This window comes from Anolis carolinensis, chromosome 2 (genome assembly GCF_035594765.1).
Source record: "Anolis carolinensis isolate JA03-04 chromosome 2, rAnoCar3.1.pri, whole genome shotgun sequence".
NCBI lineage: Eukaryota > Metazoa > Chordata > Lepidosauria > Squamata > Dactyloidae > Anolis > Anolis carolinensis.
In genome coordinates, this window is record NC_085842.1 from 6,601,343 (window position 1) to 6,623,904 (window position 22,562).

The 22,562-nt window shown below is 44.7% G+C and overlaps 1 protein-coding gene across 1 annotated transcript; it reads right to left on the reverse strand.

Moving 5' to 3' along the window:
- Positions 1 to 7,785, reverse strand: LOC107982489 (major histocompatibility complex class I-related gene protein-like). The gene is made up of 6 exons (XM_062969451.1): positions 7,521 to 7,785; positions 4,961 to 5,236; positions 2,125 to 2,409; positions 1,332 to 1,415; positions 925 to 957; positions 1 to 322 (listed from the first exon to the last, which is right to left on the reverse strand). Exons 1-6 carry the CDS (start codon positions 7,708 to 7,710, stop codon positions 318 to 320), a joined length of 873 nt encoding a protein of 290 aa, XP_062825521.1. The 5' UTR covers positions 7,711 to 7,785; the 3' UTR covers positions 1 to 317.
- Positions 7,786 to 22,562: the final 14,777 nt, after the last annotated feature.

Consider the following 22,562-nt stretch of genomic DNA (forward strand, 5'->3'; position numbering starts at 1 on the left):
TCTTTTTCACACTTTATTCAAGTTTTAAAAGTGCAGTACAAAAGTTAAAAAAACAATTAAATACTAGTGTTGTAAAAACATTAAAATACACTTAAAATAACCATTTAAATCCACACTTGTCTCATCCTTTCAGCTGCAAAACGTATCCCAAAATGCAATATTCCTACAAAAAGATCATTTCAAGCCCAGCTCTTTCCAATGAAAAATATTCTTGACAGTTGGAGAGGTGACAAGGCCGTGAAGATCAGTGGAGAAATCCTCAAGTGCTGAGAGGGATGTCACTCTTCCCCTCTTCTCCTCCATGGTGGACCTGTCACTCATGCTGAGGGGGAAAAAATACAATGAAATTGTAAGAAGGCCCGGGCTGTGGTGCAGGCGGGAGAGCAAGCCAGTGCAATTAACTGCAATGAATCACTCTGACCAGGAGGTCATGAGTTCGAGCCATGGCTCGGAGCCTATGTTTGTTTGTCTTTGTTCTATGTTAAAAGGCATTGCATGTTTGCCTATATGTGTAATATGATCTGCCCTGAGTCCCCTTCGGGGTGAGAAGGGCGGAATATAAATGCTGTAAATAAATAAATAAATAAATAAATAAGAAAACACAAAGCAAGGAAAAGAAAAACATGTTTCTGGATCCAGTTTGGAAGAAGGAAGGGCTCTCCAGAAAGTTTGGAGTGTCTTTCTTAACTTCAGCAATGCTTCTCTGTCCTGTTCATCACATTTCACATACACATATTTGTTAAGTAATAGGAATGTTTAGTGTGTTCTCGAAGGCTTTCATGGCCGGGATCACAGGGTTGTTGTGTGTTTTCCAGGCACTATGGTCATGTTCCAGAAGTATTCTCTTCTGATGTTTCACCCACATCTATGGCAGGCATCCTCAGAGGTTATGAGGTAAACATGTAAGGGTGAGGCAACACTCACCTGCAGCTGCTCTGTATCCATCTTGACTATTTCCTGCAGAGACAGAATCAGGGAGTTAAAGCTGACCTTCAGATGACATTACAATCTCATTCTCTGATGAAGGAGACCACACACCCTTCTCAAACTCTTCCTTCCACAGAGTTTCTCCCATTCTGTCCTAGCAACCCACAGGGACAGTTGCCTCCCAGAATCTCTAGCAGAGATGGAAAAGTGTCCCTAGGCAACAGACGGGACTCAACCTCAACCTCATGATGTGGCTGAGAAAGAGAGGTTGAGAGGCCTCCAAAGTTGTTGGTTAAGCTGAACCTTCTCCTCAAGAAGAATAGGATCCCCAACAGGGAAAAAAATCTTTCCCAAAACCATAGATTGCCTCCGCCCACAAAAAAATTCATGAAGAATTCACTCACTGAAATATACAGCAATCCCAGCCATCACAGATATCAGGAGGAGAACCCCCACGACACACCCGATGATGAGCCCCAAGTTGGAGGCTGAAGGTGAAATGGAAAAGAACAAAAGAATTAAGAGGAAATCAGCAAAGCAAACCCTTTGTGGAGCAGGTTGTAGATAGTCAAAGAACGCGGGAGTTCATGAAGATGAAGGCTAAGACAAGTGTGTTTCTGTACATGCCATGAACAGCCCAGCTTCCATGAGCATCTGTCAAGGGTTTGCAGGAGGGGAAGTAAGGATTTGCAAATTGCTTCAAGAATAAAAAATAATAAAGTTTAGTTGTTGTGTTTTGTTGTCAGATTTGCAATTAAACATTTACAAATTTATCATTACAGCCACTCAGAATTACAAGCAGAAAGAGCATAGCTATTCTGGCCCACAAGGCACTTGCAGAGAGGTTAACATTGGTGTTGAATAGTATATAACTAAGGTCCAATGACAGATAAATAATAATAATAATAATAATAATAATAATAATAATAATAATAATAATGAGCTTATTTATATCCCGCCTCCATCTCCCCCGAAGGGGACTCGGGGCAGCTTACAGCAAAATCAGATACAAAACAATGATAAAACAAAATATGAAACATCAAAGAACAATAATAATATATACACAGCAACCGAAAAAAACACAACGAGGTATTAAAACATCGAATTAAAAACAATGAGGTTGCAGATCCCATTGCGCTACAGATAGTGCCTGGAGGGTTGCCCTTTTGCCCCTCCCAGAACCCTCTTCTGACTCACCAGGCTCCTCCCAGGCCACGTCCACAAGTTTCAGAAGCCCATCGTGCTCCACGTGGCATTTGTAGTGTTCCCTCTCCTTGGGGTCCACTGTGACGCTCCGCCAGGTGTAGTAAGTCCCATCCGAGTTGGGGGACACCAGGCCATGGAAGACATCCTGCATCCAGACCTCCCCATCCTTTGTCCAGGTGATGTCAATCTCCTTGGGGTAGAAGCCCCCCACCCGGCAGATCAAGGTCTCCATGCCATCATAGTCCTCCTTGCGTGTCACCTTCACTTCGGGCACCTCTGCAAAGATGACACCAGAATAAGCACAGGACTTGACCAATTTCCAGATAGGTGAATGCTCTGGTTTCAGGAAAGATTAAAAAAAACTCTAGCCCTTATGAAGAAGGGGATTCTCTATCACCTTCAGATGCTTTGATAAAACCAAATCATGGCATGTAACTCATAGTTCTCGGGTCTCTCAGGAGGGCATCTTGGAGCAAATGCAATCAAATGTTCCCATCTGAAGAGGCTCAATGTCCTCCAACCCAGAATCAGTCACTGAGCATAACTCAAGATTGATCTTAGATAGTCCTATATCTGCCCTCCTGACCGCTCCTTACTCTTTTCTTTCACTGTATATATGTTATACCCATTAAAGATCTACCTGAAGAAGAGACAACAAAAGAATCACTGACCGGAAAATAAGTATCTAATGCATTGCTATTTTCTACTAGATTTATTTTGGACAATAGCACTGTCTGCACATGCCCAGGGGTACCAAGTCCTTACAATACAAAGCTGATTCCACCTGAAAGGAAATAGCACTCTGTACATGCTCAGACATATTCAATCTAAAAAACTTTCAGGAAACAAATATGTTTAAAAGGGAAACATGGCTACTCATGAAGCCCCCTTTTCTGGACTGCCCTGGCACTTTGGATGTATTTATTCTCTCTTCTGCACAAAAGAGCAAGTCCTGGGATGTGTGGATTTACTGTAAAGAACAATTATTGTTTATGAGAAGAGGAGTCAATTCATCTTTCGAGAGAAAAATGTTCTTTTTACTGTGAATGTAACAGTCCTTTGTTTTATTGTATAGCAATGTTTTTTTGTATTTGTATTCATGTTGATGCATTTAACAAAATATAGGTTTAATGACATCTGAAACAATTTCTGTATAACAGTGGATACTTGTCTTTGTAGTTCCAGGGAACCCATTTTCTTTTATGGATTTACCGTATGGCCAGTTACTCACTTTTTAGGTTGTTTTTACAGTTGTAATCAACACATCCATGTTCTATATCATTTTTGAGATGGCAGGATTATCATAAAGTTGGGTATTAGAAATTATCTACCTCTTCTAATGAACTGCAAAAAAATCTGTTTTGTGCCAATGTGCAATAAGTAATACACCTAACAAATGCCATTTTACATTTCAAATGGTAGTAATTGTTTTAATATGAATATTTTGTACTGTGCTGTTTTACTATGTACTATGTGTCTCGCTTATCCAACATAAATGGGCTGGCAGAACGTTGGATAAGCGAATATGTTGGATAATAAGGAGGGGTTAGGGAAATGTCTATTAAATGTCAAATTTTGTTATGATTTTACAAATTTAGCATCAAAACATCATGTTTTACAACAAATCAACAGTAAAGGCAGTTCAATAAATGGTAATGTTAAATAGTAATTACTGTAAAAAAAAAAACTTGCCATACTCTTTTCCCTCTGAGACTGATGCAATGCACATTGGGCCTCTCCATGCACCAGGCGCTTGCCAGGAGGGGTAGGATGTAATCGATGTAGGCTGGGCGCTGTGCCTGATGGGAAAGATCTGCGCCACTCCCGGCAAGTGCCCAGCACAGGGAGAAGCCAGCTGCCTTGCAACATGCAATGGGCCTCTTGCCTCTCCTGGCAAGCACCTGGTGAGCAGAGAAACCCACTGCATGTTGCTGCCTAGAGAAGTTTCTCTAGGCAGCAATGTGCGGTGCACCTCTCGGCGAGCGCCTGGCGAGCGCGCCGAGCGAGAGAGCGCCTAGCGTTGCTGCCCAAAGAGATTTCCCTAGGCAGCAACATGGAGTGGGTCTCTCGCTCCTTCTGGTGAGTGGAGAAGCCAGCTGCATGTTGCTGCCTAGAGAAGTTTTTCTAGGCAGCAACATGCAGTGGGCCTCTCCACGCTTGCTGGGAGGGACGAGACGTGGCCGGTGGAGGCCGCACCCGCTGACGCGAAAGGCCTGCTGTGCTGGACAAACAGCTGAGCCTCCTGCATCGGATAATCCAGAACATCGGATAAATGGAGGTCAGATAAACGGGACTCTACTGTATAAGCTTTCATGGTGTCAAATCTATTTCTTCAGGTGCCGTTCAGAGTGATATTAAAGCATTCCCACAACTGTATAAATATGCTTGATAACCGGAGACTTTCATATCACTCTGTACTGCATATGAAGTAGTCGGTTTCTATCCATGAAAACGCATACTAAAAACCAGCCTTAAATCAGGTGCTTCCTTGTTCTCTTTCCTCTTCCTCCTTTTGACACATGGATGGGCTGTTTCAGTTTCATTTTCTAGCAGGATTTGCCCATGAAGGGGAAAGAGGGAGCCATAGAGAGTGGACAGTACTATCTCAGCCTGGAAGCTGAAAGGGGGGTGGAGGTTATTTGTTTGGATGGTTTTGGTGCCAAATAGGAAAACATGGAGAAAATCCAATCTGCATTTGCACCTTAGGATATCCCTCTCCAGAGTATGTTTTCCTACTATTAAAAAATGAAAATGTGGGGAGAGAGGGATGAGAAAGATAGGAAGACACTGTAGTCCTCCATTCCTACCCCCACCCCATGCTCTTAACCTGTCCTCAGCAGCGTCTCCTTCCCGTAGTCCACAAATTCATGCAGCCACTGAATGCATTCTTCCTCCAGGTAGGCCTTGTTGCGCTCGGCAATGGCAGGTTCAGCCTCCCACTTCCTCTTGGTGTTCTGGGCTGGGACATCGGCTGCCGTCCAGGTGAGGGTCTCCTTGTCAAAGCTGATGTAGTCCCTCCCGTCATAGGCGTACTGCCAATACTCTCCTTTGCTCCCGTCTCTCCTCAGTTCACAGCCGTACATTGACTGCCAGGTATGAGTCCCTGAAAGAGACCCACAGGAGTCAGCAATATTTATTTTCCTCAGACTCAGCATTAATCTAGTATTAACATTCATCTCCTGGGGCAATGAATCCCCTTTTCTCCCTTCCTCCTCCTCTCTCTCTCCTTCTTCATCTGACTCTCTTAGACCCCCAATGCTTTGGGTGGGGGGGCTCCTTTAAAATCCCATGGAGACGACCACCCTCCCATTTCAAAGAGGCCATTCCCTCACGATCCTCCCCTGCAGAAGAGGAAGATCCTGACAATCACTATTGGTTGCTATTCTTCTATTAGCATCACACTTAGAGAAAGGGGACCCAGTTCCCACCCCTCTCTATACACACACCCCAAAAAACCACAGCATTTTGTGCCAAGAGAGACAGGGGATGTGTGCCAGGAAGCTAAGGAACAAGGTGGCAATTTCAGGCTCTGAGAAAATGCCTTCATAGGTCCCCATCCTTTTTTAGGGTATCCTTGTTCTGATTCTTCCATGCCCTCAACTAAGGCTGGAGCCCTTGGAGCTCTTGGTATATTTATTTCTCTGTGTGTGAGAGAGAAATATCCAGTCTCCTCTTGACATGGAGACATGGATTTCCCAGGGTTTTCTTGGGGAAAGAATCCTCAGAGGGGATTTTGCCAGTTCCTTCGTATGAAACAGAGCCTATAGCACAGGGGATTCCTTGGCGGTTCCCCATCCAAATATTAACCAGAGATGAGCCTGTTTGATATTATTAGATATCAGTAAGGATTTAATTTACTAACAATAACTTAATAATAATTTATAAGTGTTTTTATGAATGTCTGATGTAATTTAATAACTTTTTAATTGATTCACAATGTATTGTACAATTTTATGTATGTGTTTTATTGTAAGCTGCCCTGAGTCCCCTATTGGGTGAGAAGGGCGGGATATAAATACTGTAAAAATAAATAAATAAATAATAAATAACTCCAAAACCTCTCTTTTTCCCCTTTTCTTTCTTACCCGACTTTTACACCTTTCCCCTTGTCTGTGTGTACAAAAATTGGAAATGGCCAATCTATATATACCCTGTTTCCCCGAAAATAAGACATCCTCAGAAAATAAGACCTAGTAGAGGTTTTGCTGGATTGCTAAATATAAGGCCTCCCCCAAAAGTAAGACCTAGTAAAGTTTGTATTTGGAAACATGCCTGCCAAACAGAACACCAGAGAATGCAGGATCAGTAAATGTATGTACCATAGATTGTTGTACATAGAAATAATGGTAGTAACAAATTCTTGATAGGATTCACAGTTTTTGTGGTTATGCTTGTTTGTGATGACAGCTACTGTACAGTATAAAATAAATGTTCATTTTTTTTGTTCAACAATAAATGTGCATTCTTCTTCATGGAAAATAAGACATCCCCTGAAAATAAGACCTAGCACATCTTCAAGAGAAAAAAATAGTATAAGACACTGTCTTATTTTCGGGGAAACACGGTATAAAAGGGTAATGAAATTTCGGCCTAGGACAAAACAACAAAACTACACATCCCAGAAACACTAAACTTGGCAGCGCAACCCCTCATCCATGCCTCTACGTTCATACAACAAAAAGCTCCAGCTACTCCAGAAAACGGTCAGGCTTTGCGACTGTAAGGCTATTCACTGCTATTCCACCTGGCCAACAACGGATTCCCATAAGCCACAGCAACGCGTGGCCGGGGAAAGCTAGTGTGTATATATATATATATATACTAGCTGTGCCCGGCCACGCGTTGCTGTGGCGAAGTATGGTGATGTGGGAAATAAAGTATTGAGGAATTGGTGGTAGTTAAGGTAAAAGGTTCCCTGGGCTGAGTGAGTTGCTAGGAGACCAAGTGAGCGGAGCTTAGCCTTCTAACTGGCAGCAATTGGATAAGAACAATTATTCCTCTCTCTCTAATTACGACTTTATTTTTCTTTTCTTTTTGTTGTATCAACCTGGAGGCATGGATGATGGGTTGTGTTGTCAAATTTCGAGGTTGTGGGGTATTTACTTTTGTTGTTTTGTCCGCTGCCGTGATGCCATCACTCTTATATATATATATATATATATATATATATATATATATATATATATATATACACACACACACACACACACACACACACACATACACACACACACACATACATACACACACACACACACACACACACACCTGCCTGAGTAAAAAGGTTTTTCTTAATTTCATCAGCCTCTGTTTTCTATCCCCTATTTCTGAGAGGGAGAATTATTTGGGATGAGGAGAGCAGGTGCCTGTCCTTTCCTTCCACTCACCTCCGCTCTGGTTGTAATATCTGGCCAGGGTCGCCAGGAACTCTCGAAAGACTTGCTCAGCTTTCCACGCAATCTGGCTGTTCCACTCCCAGTACCGAGGGTGTTTCTTCTCCACCTTCCTTATCCAGGGAACTGTAGGAACACGTCTCTTGGCTTTGGCATCATAGGAAACAAACTGCTGCTCGTCCATGTAGCCCACAGAGAAAAACTGGGGCTCCTGCTGCCCAGGCTCTGAGACAGAAGTGTAGACATAGCGCAAGGAGTGGGAGGAGGAGCCTGGAAAGGAGGGAGAAGAGGACGAAAACAGATATTACTCCAATGCAGAAATGAAGAATCGCTTAACCAGCTGCAGGAATATCTCAGACTATTTCAAGAGAATCCATACAGCGATGGGACTATAGCAGCAGGTCAAAAATTATCTACAGACATAGCTAATGCTAAGAAAGACTGCTGGATAGAGCTGCTTGAGAATCTTGATATGTCCAAGAGTAGCCAAAGATGGCTGTATGGTGACCCTCTGTGGACATGCAAATATAACACCCGACCAGATCGCACACCAGCTAATTCAGAATGGGATAACCAACTGCAATAAAGGTGAAAATCAGCACGGCACCAGCACTTGAAACCCACTAATTGTCATCTCCCCTAAACCTGAAAGAGAAGCTATTACGTGATGCAAAACTGGTAAAGCACCTGGCCTAGATGACATGATGATGGAGTAAATCAAACACTTTGGGTTCAAAACTGAAAATTGGCTTTTGAAATTTTACAATCAATGCTTGGCACACAAACATATTATGGAGGAAAACTAAGATCATAGCCATTTTAAAACCTGGTAAAGACGTCTCCAATGCCAGGAACTACCGAGCAATCTCTCTCCTATGTATATAAAGTATACGAGAGGATGCTATTAAATTGATTAAGTCCTGTTATTGAACCCCAGCTTATTGCACAACAAGTAGGTTTCAGACCTGGGAAAAACTGTACAGCCCAATTTATGATACCCCCAATTGACATTGCATGGGTCTTGGAGCATCTTCTAGAAAGGTGGTCATGCAGCCAGTCACATAGGACAGTGGCCGTGTTGCCAGTCACGTAGACCATCTCTCCTTGAAGTTAAAGAAGGGACCTTCCTTTGTTTCCCGGTCTATACATAGGGCCCTTCCACACAGCCATACCGTGTTTCCCCGAAAATAAGACAGTGTCTTATATTAATTTTTGCTCCCAAAGATGTTCTAGGTCTTATTTTCAGGGGATGTCTTATTTTTCCATGAAGAAGAATTCACATGTATTGTTGAACAAAAAAAATGAACTACTATACAGTAGTTGTCATCACAAACCAGCATAACCAGACGAACTGTGAATCCTATCAAGAATTTCTTGCTACTACCAATATTTCCATGTACAACAGTCTATGGTATGTATATTTACTGATCCTGCATGCTCTGGTGTTCTGTTCGGTGGGCATGCTTCCAAACAAAAACTTTGCTAGGTCTTACTTTCGGGGGAGGCCTTATATTTAGGAATTCAGCAAAACCTCTACTAGGTCTTATTTTCTGAGGATGTCTTATTTTAGGGGAAACAGGGTATAACCTAGAATATCAAGGCAGAATAACCCACAATATCTGCTTTGAATTGGGTTATCTGAGTCCACACTGCCATATATCCCAGTTCAAAGCAGATAATGTGGGATTTTATTCAGTTGTGTGGAAGGTGCTTTAGTCCTTTGTGGTTCTTTGTCTTTAGTTCCAGAAGTTATCGAGATGTCGCTTGCACGTCATGGGGCCTGATCTTTTGTTAGGCCTATGCTCAAGCTAAATCTACCTTCTCTATCTATCTTTGGATTATACCTTTTGGATGCTTTCCAATGAAGTTAAGCTGCACCTGTGTGATCCCTTTTACACAAGGTTTTTGTGAGTAAACTGTTTTAATTACATCAACCAATTGCAGCTAAACTAGGAAATCCCAACTGGATGGTCCCCCATGAGGGTCTTCCGTCTTCTAGGGGCAAACCAAGAATGGGCAACTTGGAAGTCCCTGAACAGACTCAGAAGAGGAGTGGGCAGATCAAAAGACAACCTGACAAGATGTCACTAACTAGAAGAATCCTCCTCCTTGTGCAACTGCGGAGCAGAATAAACAACTCCGCATCTGTATGCTTGCCCACAATGCCCTGCCTCCTGCACAGAGGAAGAACTGTTTGAAGCTACAGATAATGCAGTTGCTGTTGCCTGTTTTTGGTCAAAAATTATTTAGATGCTTGTGTTCCCTCTATTTGTATCAGTTTTATACTTATTAATTATGCAATGCTTTTAACACGAAATAATAATAACTCCAATGCCCAAGACGACGCACTTTGTGCCATTTTTTTTGTGTCAGGAGTGACTAGAGAAACTGCAAGTCACTTCTGGTGTGAGAGAATTGGCCATCTGCAAGGACATTACCCAGGGGGATGCTTGGATGTTTTGATGTTTTACCATCCTTGTGGAAGGCTTCTCTCATGTCCCTGCATGGAGCTGGAGCTGAGAGAGGGAGCTCATCCGTGCTCTCTCCAGGTCAGCAACCCAACCTTCATGTCACAAGGCTTTAATCCACTGCACCACCGGGGGCTCCTACTTTGGGCCATAAGAAGACAAGAATATGGGGCACAGGGACATGAAATGGGAAACCTATGAAGGAAAATGACCCCTCCCCTCCCGAAGCCTCCCCCCAATCTTCTCACCGGCAGAACCCCCCAGGAGGAGGAGGAGGAGGAGGAGGAGGAGGAGGGAGGGGGCGCCTCCGGACACAGCCATCCCTCCCTCTCTCTCTCTCTCCCCTTTTCTCTCTCTCTCTCTCTCTCTCTCTTTCTTCTTCTTCTTCTTCTTCTTCTTCTTCTTCTTCTTCTTCTTCTTCTTCTTCTTCTTCTTCTTCTTCTTCTTCTTCTTCTTCTTCTTCTTCTTCTTCTTCTTCTTCTTCTTCTTCTTCTTCTTCTTCTTCTTCTTCTTCTTCTTCTTCTTCTTCTTCTTCTTCTTTCGGCCAAACTCCGGAGCGAGGAAGGAAGGCTCCTCCGCCTTCGCTGTCCAGCGCGCACTGCCGGGGAGGAGGGCCGGGATTGGCCGAAAGGGAAGGATTCCGCCAATAGGAAAACGAGGACTGCGTGTCGTCACCGGGTGCTGGGCAGAAGCCCGGTCTCAGGCGGAGAAGGGGCTGGAAAGGGAAAGGGAAACCTGTCTTGAGTCCCAAGTCTTTCCTGGATTCCAGGGAGGGAGAGGAGAAAAGTGGGGCGCATTGGGAACCCGCACAAAACAAAAGGCATCCGGGAAGAAGGGCCGCCTGCGCCCCAAGCCTCTCCTGCCCTGCCTCCCTCTGCCTGGGAGGGAGGGGGGTCTCCATGGCAACAGGAGGGGCCCTCCAGTGGCAGGGAGTTCCTCTGTTTCTTTGTAACTCCCAGAAAGGCCACATTTGCCCAGGAGGCCCACAAAGCCCTGGCCTCCTGCCTCTGAAAGGGAGGAGAAAGCCCTCCCTGGGAGCTCCCTGCTGGGAGTGGCAGTCCCCAGCCCCACTTCCCCAGACTCTGAGGGTCAACCAGGCACAATCCCAGGTCCTTACAAAGGAGAAGGAAATGTGGATGGCTTTAATCCTTTGAAACCCCTTCGTGGATGGGGAACATCACCCTTACCTTCTTCATCCATTATGTCAGTGGTTCTCAACCTTAATAATAATAATAATAACTTTATTTTTATACCCCGCCCCATCTCCCCGAAGGGACCCGGGGCGGCTTACATGGGGCCTTGCCCAATACAACAATCAAACATCAATACAAAGCAAGAGCATTAACCCAATAAAACATCAACATCAGTAAAAACAATCATTAAAATCAGCAAGAAGCATACAATGTTAAAAACTAGAGACCATCATAAATCCCGGGCAAAGTGCAGAATGTGCCGAAATGGAGAAGATAATTTCACAGATGAAATGGACAATAAAATGCAGTAAAACAATGGCAACACATGAAGAGTGGGGCTATCATGGAATGGGCAGATAGATTAATCCAACAGCAATTAAACGTCAAAGGCTTTTTGGAAGAGCCAGGTTTTTAAGCTCTTCCGGAAGGAGAGGTGGATGGGGGCCTGCCTGATCTCTCTAGGGAGCGAGTTCCAAAGCCGGGGGGCCACGACGGCGAAGGCCCTCTCTCTCGTCCCCACCAACCGTGACTGCGAGGGTGGCGGGACCTTCCTAATGCCGTGACCCCTCTGTGGGTCTTCTGGCCCACGGAGTCATCATCTCAGGCAGTATCAGAGAAATCACACCAAAGGTCCGTCTGAGTTTGAGGGAGCATTTATTTATTTATTTACAGTATTTATATTCTGCCCTTCTCACCCCGAAGGGGACTCAAAACCCACGGTCAATGCCCACCAAACCCTTACAGTATTTTCTGTTGGTCATGGGAGTTCTGTGTGCCAAGTTTGGTTTAATTCCATCGTTGGTGGAGTTCAGAATGCTCTTTGATTGTAGGTGAACTATAAATCCCAGCAACTACAACTCACAAATGACAAAATCAATTCCTCACCCAACCCCACCAGTATTCAAATTTGTGCCGAATTTGGTCCAGTGAATGAAAATACATCCTGCACATCAGATATTTACATTACTATTCATAACAGTAGCCAAGTTAGGAAGTAGTAATGAAAATAATTTTATGGTTGGGGGTCACCACAACATGAGAAACTCTATTAAGGGGTCACAGCATTAGGAAGGTTGAGAATCACAGGCTTAGAGCATTTTGGGAACCTTTGTTGTTGTGTGCACTGAAGTTGCCTCAGGGTTATAGTGGCCCTGTCACGGGATTTCTTTCTTTTTTGGGCTGAGAGAGTGTGACTGGCCCAGGTCACCCAGTGGGTGTCTGTGGCCAAGTGGGATTCGAACACTGCTTTCCAGATTTGTAGTCCGAGGCTCAAACCGCATTCTGAATCATGAGAGGAGCAAGTAGGTGGGGAAAATCACTAGATTTTCACTAGTGCTTATCACTAGAAGAGCTTATCACTAGAAGAGCAATATTTCTTGATAGTAAGATTGTAAAAGGCAGTAAACACAAGCTGTGTATTTATTGATACAGTCATTTCCATGAGGTAGTTTACAACAGATAACATATACAAGTAAACGTCGCCCAAAGCCACCATCTAATACAGTCAGAGCTAAATAACACTGTCAGGTGTGGGGTGCTGTGGGGTGCTTGAGGGAAGAGGGTTTCCATACCATATGAACAGGTGATAAAAGGAGAGGATGTCACTTCCCTTCATGGGATATGTCCCAGCCTTGGTTCTGCCCTTGAGAATCCCTGCTTCAAACCTGCATTCCCTCTTAAAATTAAAACATCAATACATAAAACTACATGTAAGGTATGGGGGATGCAAAGAAAATTAGTATATTTTAAATTGTATACTAACGTTGTTATGTTAAGCTGCTTTGGGGAGATAAAGCGGGGTATAAATACATATAGTCACAACTTTATTTCTTACCTGCCTCTCCTCATGGCTCGAGGTCGGGTAAAAAATAAAACAACAACAACAACAACAACAACAACAACAACAAATAAATAAATACAACAGCATAGAACACGCTCAAATATATTCTACATCTAGTGGGTGTATGTACCGTAGTCAGTTTAGCCTCAGGCCCCATCTACACTGCCATATAAAATCCAGGTTATCTGCATTTAACTGGTTCGTATTGTTGTTTATTCATTCAGTTGCTTCCGACTATTCGTGACTTCCTGGACCAGAGCTCCCTGTGGGCTGTGGCCACCCCCAGTTCCTTCAAGGTGAAGCCAGTCCCTTCAAGGATACCGTCCATCCATCTCGCCCTTGGTCGGCCTCTCTTCCTTTTTCCTTCCATTTTCCCCAGCATCGTGATCTTCTCCAAGCTTTCCTGTCTCCTCATGATGTGGCCAAAATACTTCAGCTTTGCCTCTAATATCCTTCCCTCCCGTGAGCAGCCATTGGGCATTATTTCCTGGAGGATGGACTGGTTGGATCTTCTTGCCAAGGTCCAAGGCACTCTCAGTATTTTCCTCCAGCACCAGAGTTCAAAAGCGTCTCTCTTCCTTCGCTCAGCCTTCCTTATGGTCCAGCTCTCACATCCATAGGTTACTATGGGGAATACCATGGCTTTCAGTATGCGGACCTTCATGGACAGTGTGATGTCTCTGCTCTTCACTATCTTATCAAGATTGGTCATTGTTCTCCTCCCAAGAAGGAAACGTCTTCTGATTTCCCGGCTGTAATCTGCGTCTACAGTAATCTTTGTGCCTAGAAATACAAAGTCTGTCACTGCCTCCATGTTTTCTCCTTCTATTTGCTAGTTATCAGTCAATCTGGTTGCCATAATCTTAGTTTTTGTTTTTGTTTTTTGCCATAATCTTAGTTTTTTATGTTTAACTACAACCCAGCTTTTGCCCTTTCTTCTTTCACCTTGGTTATATGGCAGTGTAGAATGGTTGAATTATAAATTTTATGGTAAATGAAATGATACTTGTTCAGGCCTTGGTGGTGGGGTTGTTGTTTGTAAAATGTTCACTGTTTTGTGTTCTGTTTCACTGTAAGTTATTAATGTATGTAAATAAAATTAATATATTAAAAAATATGGCAGTGTAGAAGAGGTATCAACCTCAGTTTAGATCTCAACCTGTCTTTCTGTGAATCCTCTGCTCCTCTGTCCTGCCTTCTCTCCTCTCCCTCCTGTGCTGGTTTTACATTGCCAGCGCCCCAGACAAGGGACCTGCCTGTTTATTTAATCCATGTACATATATTCTTCCCATAAATTCAAACACATCCTATTGTGGCTTAAACCTACCACAAAATAAATAAATAAATAAAACTGTATCATATGGCAGTGTAGATGGGGCCTCAACTAAGGATTATTATTATTATTAACTTTCTCCCCGTGGGAACTCAAGGCGGTTAACAATCCCACACTTTAGTCAAGTTTAAAAAGCGCAATAAAAAAGTTTAAAAAATTAAATACTAGTGTTGTAAAAACATTAAAGTATAATAAATACACATAAAATAGCCATTAAAATTCACAGTCATTGCTCCCCTCCCCCCAGAATATCACCCCTAATTCCCAAGCAGCCTGCCTTTTATCCTTCCCCAAATGCCTGCTGACAGAAGGTTTTGACCTGCCTGGGGAAGGAAGACAGCAGGGATGGGGCCTTCCTGGTCAGTCTCTCCTGGGAAGGAGTTCCACAGTTTGGGAGCAGTCACTAAAAAGGCCCTCTTGTCCCACGTTCCCACCAATTGTACTTGAGTGGATGTTGGGACAGAGAAGGCCCTCCCCAGTAGATCGTACATCTCCCAGGTTCATAGAAGGAGATAACAGTCCTTCAGATAGCCTGGACCAGAGCCATATAGGGCTTTGTAAGTCAAAACTTGGATTTTGAATTGTGCCTGGAAACGTGTTGGCAGCCAGTGAAGCTATCACAACAGACGAGTTGTCTGCTCCCTGTCTATAGCCCCAGTTAACAGTCTGTCTGCTGCTCTTTGGACCACCTGTAGTTCTGAGCACTTTTCAAAGGCAGCCCCATGTAGAGCACATTACAGTAGTCCAATGGGGATGAAACCAAGGCATGTACCATCATGGCCAGATCTGACCTCTTCAGGAACGGGTGCAGTTGGCGCAGTAGCTTTACCTGTGCAAAACTACCCCTGGTCACCGCTGATACCTGGGCTTCCAAATTCAGAGCTGAATCCAGGAGTATTCCCAAATTGTGAATCTACATTTTCCGGGGAGATTGTGACCCCATCTAACACATGCTGGATCCCTATTCCCAGATCTGTCTTATGACTGACCAGGAGTACCTCTGCCTTGTCTGGATTAAGTTTCAATTTGTTTACCCTCATCCAGTCAATTACAGCTGCCAGGCACCAGTTTAGGTGGACAGTAATGCTAGAGTTGGGTGTCATCTGCATATAGATGGCACAGCACACCTAAACTCTAGATGACCTTTCCCAGCGGTTTCATGTATATCTTCAACAGCATGGGGGACAACACAGACCCCTGAGGGACCACACAGGCCAGTGGCCAAGGAGTCAAACAGGAGTCCCCTAGCACCACCTTCTGAGAATGTCCTCCAGGAAGGAACGGAGCCACTGAAGAATAGTATCTCCAAGCCCCATCCCAGAAAGTTATCTCAGATGGATAACATGGTCAATGGTATTGAAACTATAATGAAGATGCATGTATAAACAATGGCAGAAAGTCCACCCATGCAGCTCCACCTCCTCCCTCTTGCATGCCCAGGTGGAGGACATATTCCTTCCCTTCCCTTGAAGCCCAGACTGGCTGCCTCATCCTATTCCGACTTCCCTCTTCATTCTTCCAGGAGACAAGCACAACTATTTTCTAAGTGGATGAAAAGCTTAAGTTCATCCTTTTAGCTGCACATGCATTCTAAAATACTTCATTCCTGCAAACAAACAAACAGGCAAATCACCTCAAACCCATTTCCCTACAAAAAAGACAAATCTCAAAATCTGTACAGGTGACAAGCCAGCCGAAAACACAGAAGAACTGCTCCAGGGGTTTAAATGAATGCACTTCCCTCCTCTTTTCTTCCATGGCAGATCAGCCAGTTACGCTAGGGAGAGAGAAACAGGGAGGTGTTTTAGAATTAAGGACAAGAGCATGAAATGCGAAGATTTTGATTCAGTCTGAAGACAGAGTTTGAGCAATACTACTAGTTGTGTGTGTCCCTGCCTCCACCAGGCAAGATAAACTACAGCTGCCACCAGAGCATATATCAACATCAAAGTGGAGAGAAAGGGGGAAAGCAGATGTGTCTGCTTCACCAGGTCCCTCTAGCACAGTGATTCTCAGCCTGTCGGTCCCCAGATATTTTGGCCTTCAACTCCCAAACATCCTAACAGCTGGTAAACTGGCTGGGATTTCTGGGAGTTGTAGGCCAAAGCACCTGGGGACCCACGGGTTGAGAATCACTGTTTTAGCAGCTTAAAAAGCAAAGATCTGTAAGTCTGACCACTCAAACAGAAATCATAAGAAAACTGGAGGCAGGTGAGAAAACCCACATCTTCTCTGGATCCAATTGGAAGAATTTTTGAAGTGGTTTGTAGAACATCCAGAATTATTTCTTCTGCAAGCCCATTCTCTCCTGGCTGGTTCACATGTAAATATTGCTTTTTTGCAATTCCATTTTGCATTGTCTCCTTTGTTGACAGATGTATACCTGTCTCAAAAATACACTCTGCCCTGTGCCTTGGCACTCCCCTCCTCTGAACTCCTCCCCTCAATGCATACATGGGGATGGGAGGGGGAATGTGTCCCCAATGGAGTCCCTATCAAAAGCTTGATCCTCTTCCTCCTGTGGCCATTTATGTGACGCCTCTAAGCTGCGTGAACACTGGAAACCAACACGGGGCCAATAAACAATCTAATATCTTTATTAAAGCAATAAAGGAATCAAACAAAAATAAGCAGAGTATATTTATTTATTTATTTATTTACAGTATTTATATTCCGCCCTTCTCACCCCGAAGGGGACTCAGGGCGGATCACATTATAACACACATAGGGCAAACATTCAGTGCCCATAAACACATCAAACAGAGACAGAGAGAGACACGCAGAGGCAAGTTAACCTTCTTCTGAGGGGATGTTCGATTCTGGCCACAGGGGGGAGCAGCTGCTTCATCCACACTGACGGCACTTCCTCATACCAGGTCGTAAATTAGTTAATCTTGCCTCCCCACTTTTTATTAGTGGTACCTTATCTCCTACTTGATAGATGCAACTATCTTTCGGGTTGCTAGGTCAGCAACGAGCAGGGGCTATTTTTTATTTTTAATTGACGGGTGCTCACCCCGCCACGGGCTGGCCTCGAACTCATGACCTCATGGTCAGAGTGATTTAAGGCAGCTGCTCAACAGCTGCGCCACAGCCCGGCCCAGTCCAGCAATAGTCCTTTTAGGAAAAGTCAAATATAGTCCAGTAATATAAAGTTAAATGTCCAGTATTAGAGTTCAAAGTTTTAAATCCAATAACCGAAACACACTCAAACTTCCAAGCAGTTTGAGTGGGGAATAAAGCAAGGTCTCTCAGGAAAGTTTCCAGGCACGATGTCCAAGGCAAGGAATCAAGGCAAGGCAAGGAATCAAGGCAAAGTCGTGGTGAATCTGAAACGCAGTCCAGACTTGGCAGGGAGATGAGACACAACTCCCGGTCTACTCAAGAGTAGCGCTCCGTCAAAACAGGAACAAGAGTCGATGTTAACTTTCCAACTGACACGTTGACACCGCGATAGAATCATAGAATCATAGAATAGTAGAGTTGGAAGAGACCACATGGGCCATCCAGTCCAACCCCCTGCTAAGAAGCAGGAAATCGCATTCAAAGCACCCCCGACAGATGGCCATCCAGCCTCTGCTTAAAAGCCTCCAAAGAAGGAGCCTCCACCACGGCCCCGGGGAGAGAGTTCCACTGTCGAACAGCCCTCACAGTGAGGAAGTTCTTCCTGATGTTCAGGTGGAATCTCCTTTATTTCCTGTAGTTTGAAGCCATTGTTCCGTGTCCTAGTCTGCAGGGCAGCAGAAAACAAGCTTGCTCCCTCCTCCCTAGGACTTCCCTTCACGTATTTGTACATGGCTATCATGTCTCCTCTCAGCCTTCTCTTCTGCAGGCTAAACATGCCCAGCTCTTTAAGCCGCTCCTCATAGGGCTTGTTCTCCAGACCCTTAATCATTTTAGTCGCCCTCCTCTGGACACATTCCAGCTTGTCAACATCTCCCTTCAACTGTGGTGCCCAAAATTGGACACAGTATTCCAGGTGTGGTCTGACCAAGGCAGAATAGAGGGGGAGCATAACTTCCCTGGATCTAGACGCTATTCCCCTATTGATGCAGGCCAGAATCCCATTGGCTTTCTTAGCAGCCGCATCACATTGTTGGCTCATGTTTAACTTGTTATCTACAAGGACTCCAAGATCTTTTTCACACGTACTGCTGTCGAGCCAGGCATTGTCCCCCATTCTGTATCTTTGATTTCCATTTTTTCTGCCGAAGTGAAGTATCTTGCATTTGTCCCTGTTGAACTTCATTTTGTTAGTTTCGGCCCATCTCTCTAGTCTGTCAAGATCGTTTTGAATTCTGCTCCTGTCTTCTGGAGTGTTAGCTATCCCTCCCAGTTTGGTGTCGTCTGCAAACTTGATGATCGTGCCTTCTAACCCTTCGTCTAAGTCGTTAATAAAGATGTTAAACAGAACCAGGCCCAGGACGGAGCCCTGTGGCACTCCACTCATGAGCACCCTTTGGGTTCATTCGCTTAGCCAATTACAGATCCACCTAACCAATGTTGTCTAGCCAACATTTTACTAGTTTATTTGCCAGAAGATCGTGGGGGACTTTGTCGAAGGCCTTACTGAAATCCAGGTACGCTACATCCACAGCATTCCCTGTATCGACCCAACTCGTAACTCTATCGAAAAAAGAGATCAGATTAGTCTGGCATGACTTGTTTTTGGTAAATCCGTGTTGACTATTAGCAATGACCGCATTTGTTTCTAAGTGTTCGCAGACCACTTCCTTAATGATCTTTTCCAGGATCTTGCCTGGTATCGATGTGAGGCTGACCGGACGGTAATTGTTTGGGTCGTTCTTTTTTCCCTTCTTGAAGATAGGGACCACATTCGCCCTCCTCCAATCTGCTGGGACTTCTCCCGTTCTCCAAGAACTCTCGAAGATAATTGCCAGTGGTTCTGAAATAACCTCAGCTAGTTGCTTCAGTACTCTTGGATGTAGCTGATCTGGCCCTGGGGACTTGAATTCGTTTAGAGAGGCCAAGTGTTCCTGGACAACTTGTTTCCCTATTTGGGGTTGGATTTCCCCCAATCCTTCGTCCATTCCATGTTGCTGAGGTTGAAGATGGCTTTCTTTTTGTGAGAAGACCGACGCAAACGCAAAGTAGTTCTGCCTTTTCCCTGTCCCTTGTCACTATCACCCCATCTTCTCCTTGCAGTGGCCCTATCGCCTCCTTGTTCTTCCTTACATTTGGGAGTTGTAGTTGAATTACAACTCCCAGAAATCAAGGTCAATTTCCCCCAAACTCCTCCAGTATTTTCTGTTGTGCCAAGTGTGGTCCAGGTCTATCATTGGTCGGGTTCAGAGTGTTCTTTGATTGTAGGCAAACGACAAATCCCAGCAACTACATCTCCCAAGTGTCAAGGTCAATTCCCTTCAAACCCCACCAGTATTCAAATTTGGGCATATTGGCTATACCTGCCAAGTTTGGTCCAGATCCATCATTGTTTGGGAAAACAGGGTGCTCTCTGGATGTAGGTGAACTACAACTCCCTTAAATCAAGAACAATTCTCCCCAAGCCCCTCCAGTATTTTCTCTTGGTAATGAGGCTTCAACATGCCAAGTTAGGTCCAGATCCATCGATGTTGGGGTTCAGAGTGCTCTTTGATTGTAAGTGAACTATAAATCCCAGCAGCTACATCTCCCAAATGTCAAGGTCAGTTCTTCCCTGTGAAGATGTGGGGTAGAGGAGGAATCTTTTTATTCACTTTAGATGGTAGCATTACTTAAGTTTAGGATATGTGTGACAAAGGCTTGGATGTTGAAAGATAACAAGCTTATTCAGGTACAGAGCTTAGTGGTTACAATTTGTTTCTCAGAGTTAAACTTTCTTAATCTGTTGCAAATGTAACTTTTGAGGAATACACTTTCAAAATACTTGCTCCTTTCCCTTGAGCAGTCTAAACCTGATCACTTTGGATCTAACCGGGATTACTTCCCCTTACTACTCAGACTCTACAGTAAATATAAACAAGTCACCCAACTTGCTTAATTTGACACAACTAGAGACCTGAGTTTCCTTGGTTTTTCCTAACTTGGAACCAGTCCTTCCCCTGTGACTAAAAATCACAGACTAAACTGTTTTTTTAAACATTCCCTCCAAACCGCGGTTGGCTCCACCCCCGTTGCTATGGTAACTGCCTCAGAATGCTGAGCCGGTTACCTTCCCCCATGTATTGTTAACTATAATACTTACCCACTTTAAACATAGCCAAACATCATCATCATCATCATCATCATCATTTAAATACTTATTAATCGCCCTCCATCCACGATGCTCTAGGCGATTTACAAGATAAAATTGTAAAGGATCAAAATACATACATGCAAATATTGATTAAAAAATATTAAAATAGATTAAAAGCTCTAGTAAAGAGCCATGTCTTGAGTGCTAGGGTAAAAGGCCCCAACTCACGCATGGCTCTCATATGGGGCGGCAAGGCATTCCATAAGGCAGGGGCAGAAACAGAAAAAGCTCTGCGCCTGGTCCTTTCCAAGTGCACTTCTCTAGGACCCGGTACATAGAGTAAGTCTCGTTGGGATGGTCGTTGCGACCTCCAATGATGGGAGAAGGAGAGACGGTCCCTAAGATACGATGGGCCCTGGCCGTAAAGAGTTTTAAAAGTCAGGACTAGCATTTTATATCGACCATGGTAATCAGTTGGAAGCCAATGCAGATGCTGCAGCACTGGTGTTATGTGGCATTTCATGGGTGTTCTTGTGAGTAGCCTGGCTGCCGCATTTTGAACAATACGGAGCTTCCGGGTCGTGGACATCGGAAGGCCAACATACAGGGCGTTGCAATAGTCCAGCCTAGATGTGACCGTGGCATGGATGACTGTTGCCAGAGCCTCATCAGATAGATAGGGTGCCAGTTGCCTCGCTTGTCGTAGATGGAAAAAGGCCTGTTTGCTGGCAGCAGCGACCTGAGCTTCCATTGTCAGCTGCGAATCTAAAACGACACCCAGGCTCTTAACAGTAGGCGAAGGAGATAGGACAGCACTATCGAAGGTGGGTAGCAAGTGGGTCAGACCAGTCGAGCGGCCATGCCAGAGAATCTCAGTCTTTGCCGGGTTCACCTTCAGTCTACTAGCACGTAGCCAGTTCGACAGAGCCTCCAGACATAAGGTGAAATTTTCTGGTATTGACGTTGCTCCAGGCTCCAGGCGCAGAAGGAGTTGGGTGTCGTCCGCATATTGATAGCAGTCTAGGCCAAAACTCCGAACCAAGCTAGCAAGGGGTCTAACGTAGATGTTGAAGAGAAGAGGGGAGAGAATTGCACCTTGGGGTACCCCACATAGGAGGGGAGATCTGTCGGAGACTTGACCCATATACTCCACGCATTGGCTCCGGTTTCGCAGAAATGAGTTGAACCAATTGAGGGCCTGACTGCGAACTCCGGACATGGCGAGACGGTGAATCATTAGATCGTAGTCAACGGTGTCAAACACTGCGGTAAGGTCGAGAAGTACCAATAGTGCTGATCCGCCGCTATCAGACTGGCGACGAAGTTCATCTGTAATGGCAACCAGGGCTGTCTCCGTCCCATGGCCGGGGCGGAAGCCTGACTGGAAAGGGTCCAGGCCGGCTGTATCATCCAGAAATTGTTGCAATTGTCCCAGCACAGCCCGCTCTATCATCTTACCCAAGAATGGGAGGTTGGAGACAGGATGATAGTTGGCAAGGGTCATGGGATCCAAGCTAGGCTTCTTTAGCAAGGGACGAACCCTTGCCTCTTTTAGGATGTCCGGGAAGACCCCCTGTTCAAGAGAGCCATTGATTATATTACTCAATGGATCGAGTAGATCTTCCAGGCAGCTCTTCACCAGCCAGGAGGGACACGGATCAAGGGAATAGGTGGTTGGTTTTGCAACAGCCAGGATTCTAGCGACATCTTCCTTGTCTAGCGGATTAAATCGGTCAAAGATAGGCCCACTAAGCGGCCACAAAGTCTCAAGCTCACTTAAGGTATCAGCTGTAGGGGGCAGTTCCTGCCGAAGCACGGTGATTTTATCAGTGAAAAACTTCTGGAATGCCTCTGCTGTAAGAGCCGTGGTTGCTGGGTTTTGGACTAAGGGAGCCGGACTGGTCAAAGCACGAACGATTTTGAATACTTGAGCTGGGCGCGATCTAGCAGAGGCTATTAAGGAGGAATTGTAAGATTTTTTAGCATCCTTGACGGCTGATTCGTAG

What these genes read in the sequence shown, in the direction of transcription:
- LOC107982489 (XM_062969451.1), bottom strand. Translation starts at nt 7,710, where the DNA reads ATGGACGAGCAGCAGTTTGTTTCCTATGATGCCAAAGCCAAGAGACGT. An exon ending in ATATTACAACCAGAGCGGAG is followed by an intron (nt 5,237 to 7,520) that starts GTGAGTGGAAGG and finishes GGTCTCTTTCAG; the next exon opens with GGACTCATACCTGGCAGTCA. An exon ending in CGTGGCCTGGGAGGAGCCTG is followed by an intron (nt 1,416 to 2,124) that starts GTGAGTCAGAAG and finishes TTTCACCTTCAG; the next exon opens with CCTCCAACTTGGGGCTCATC.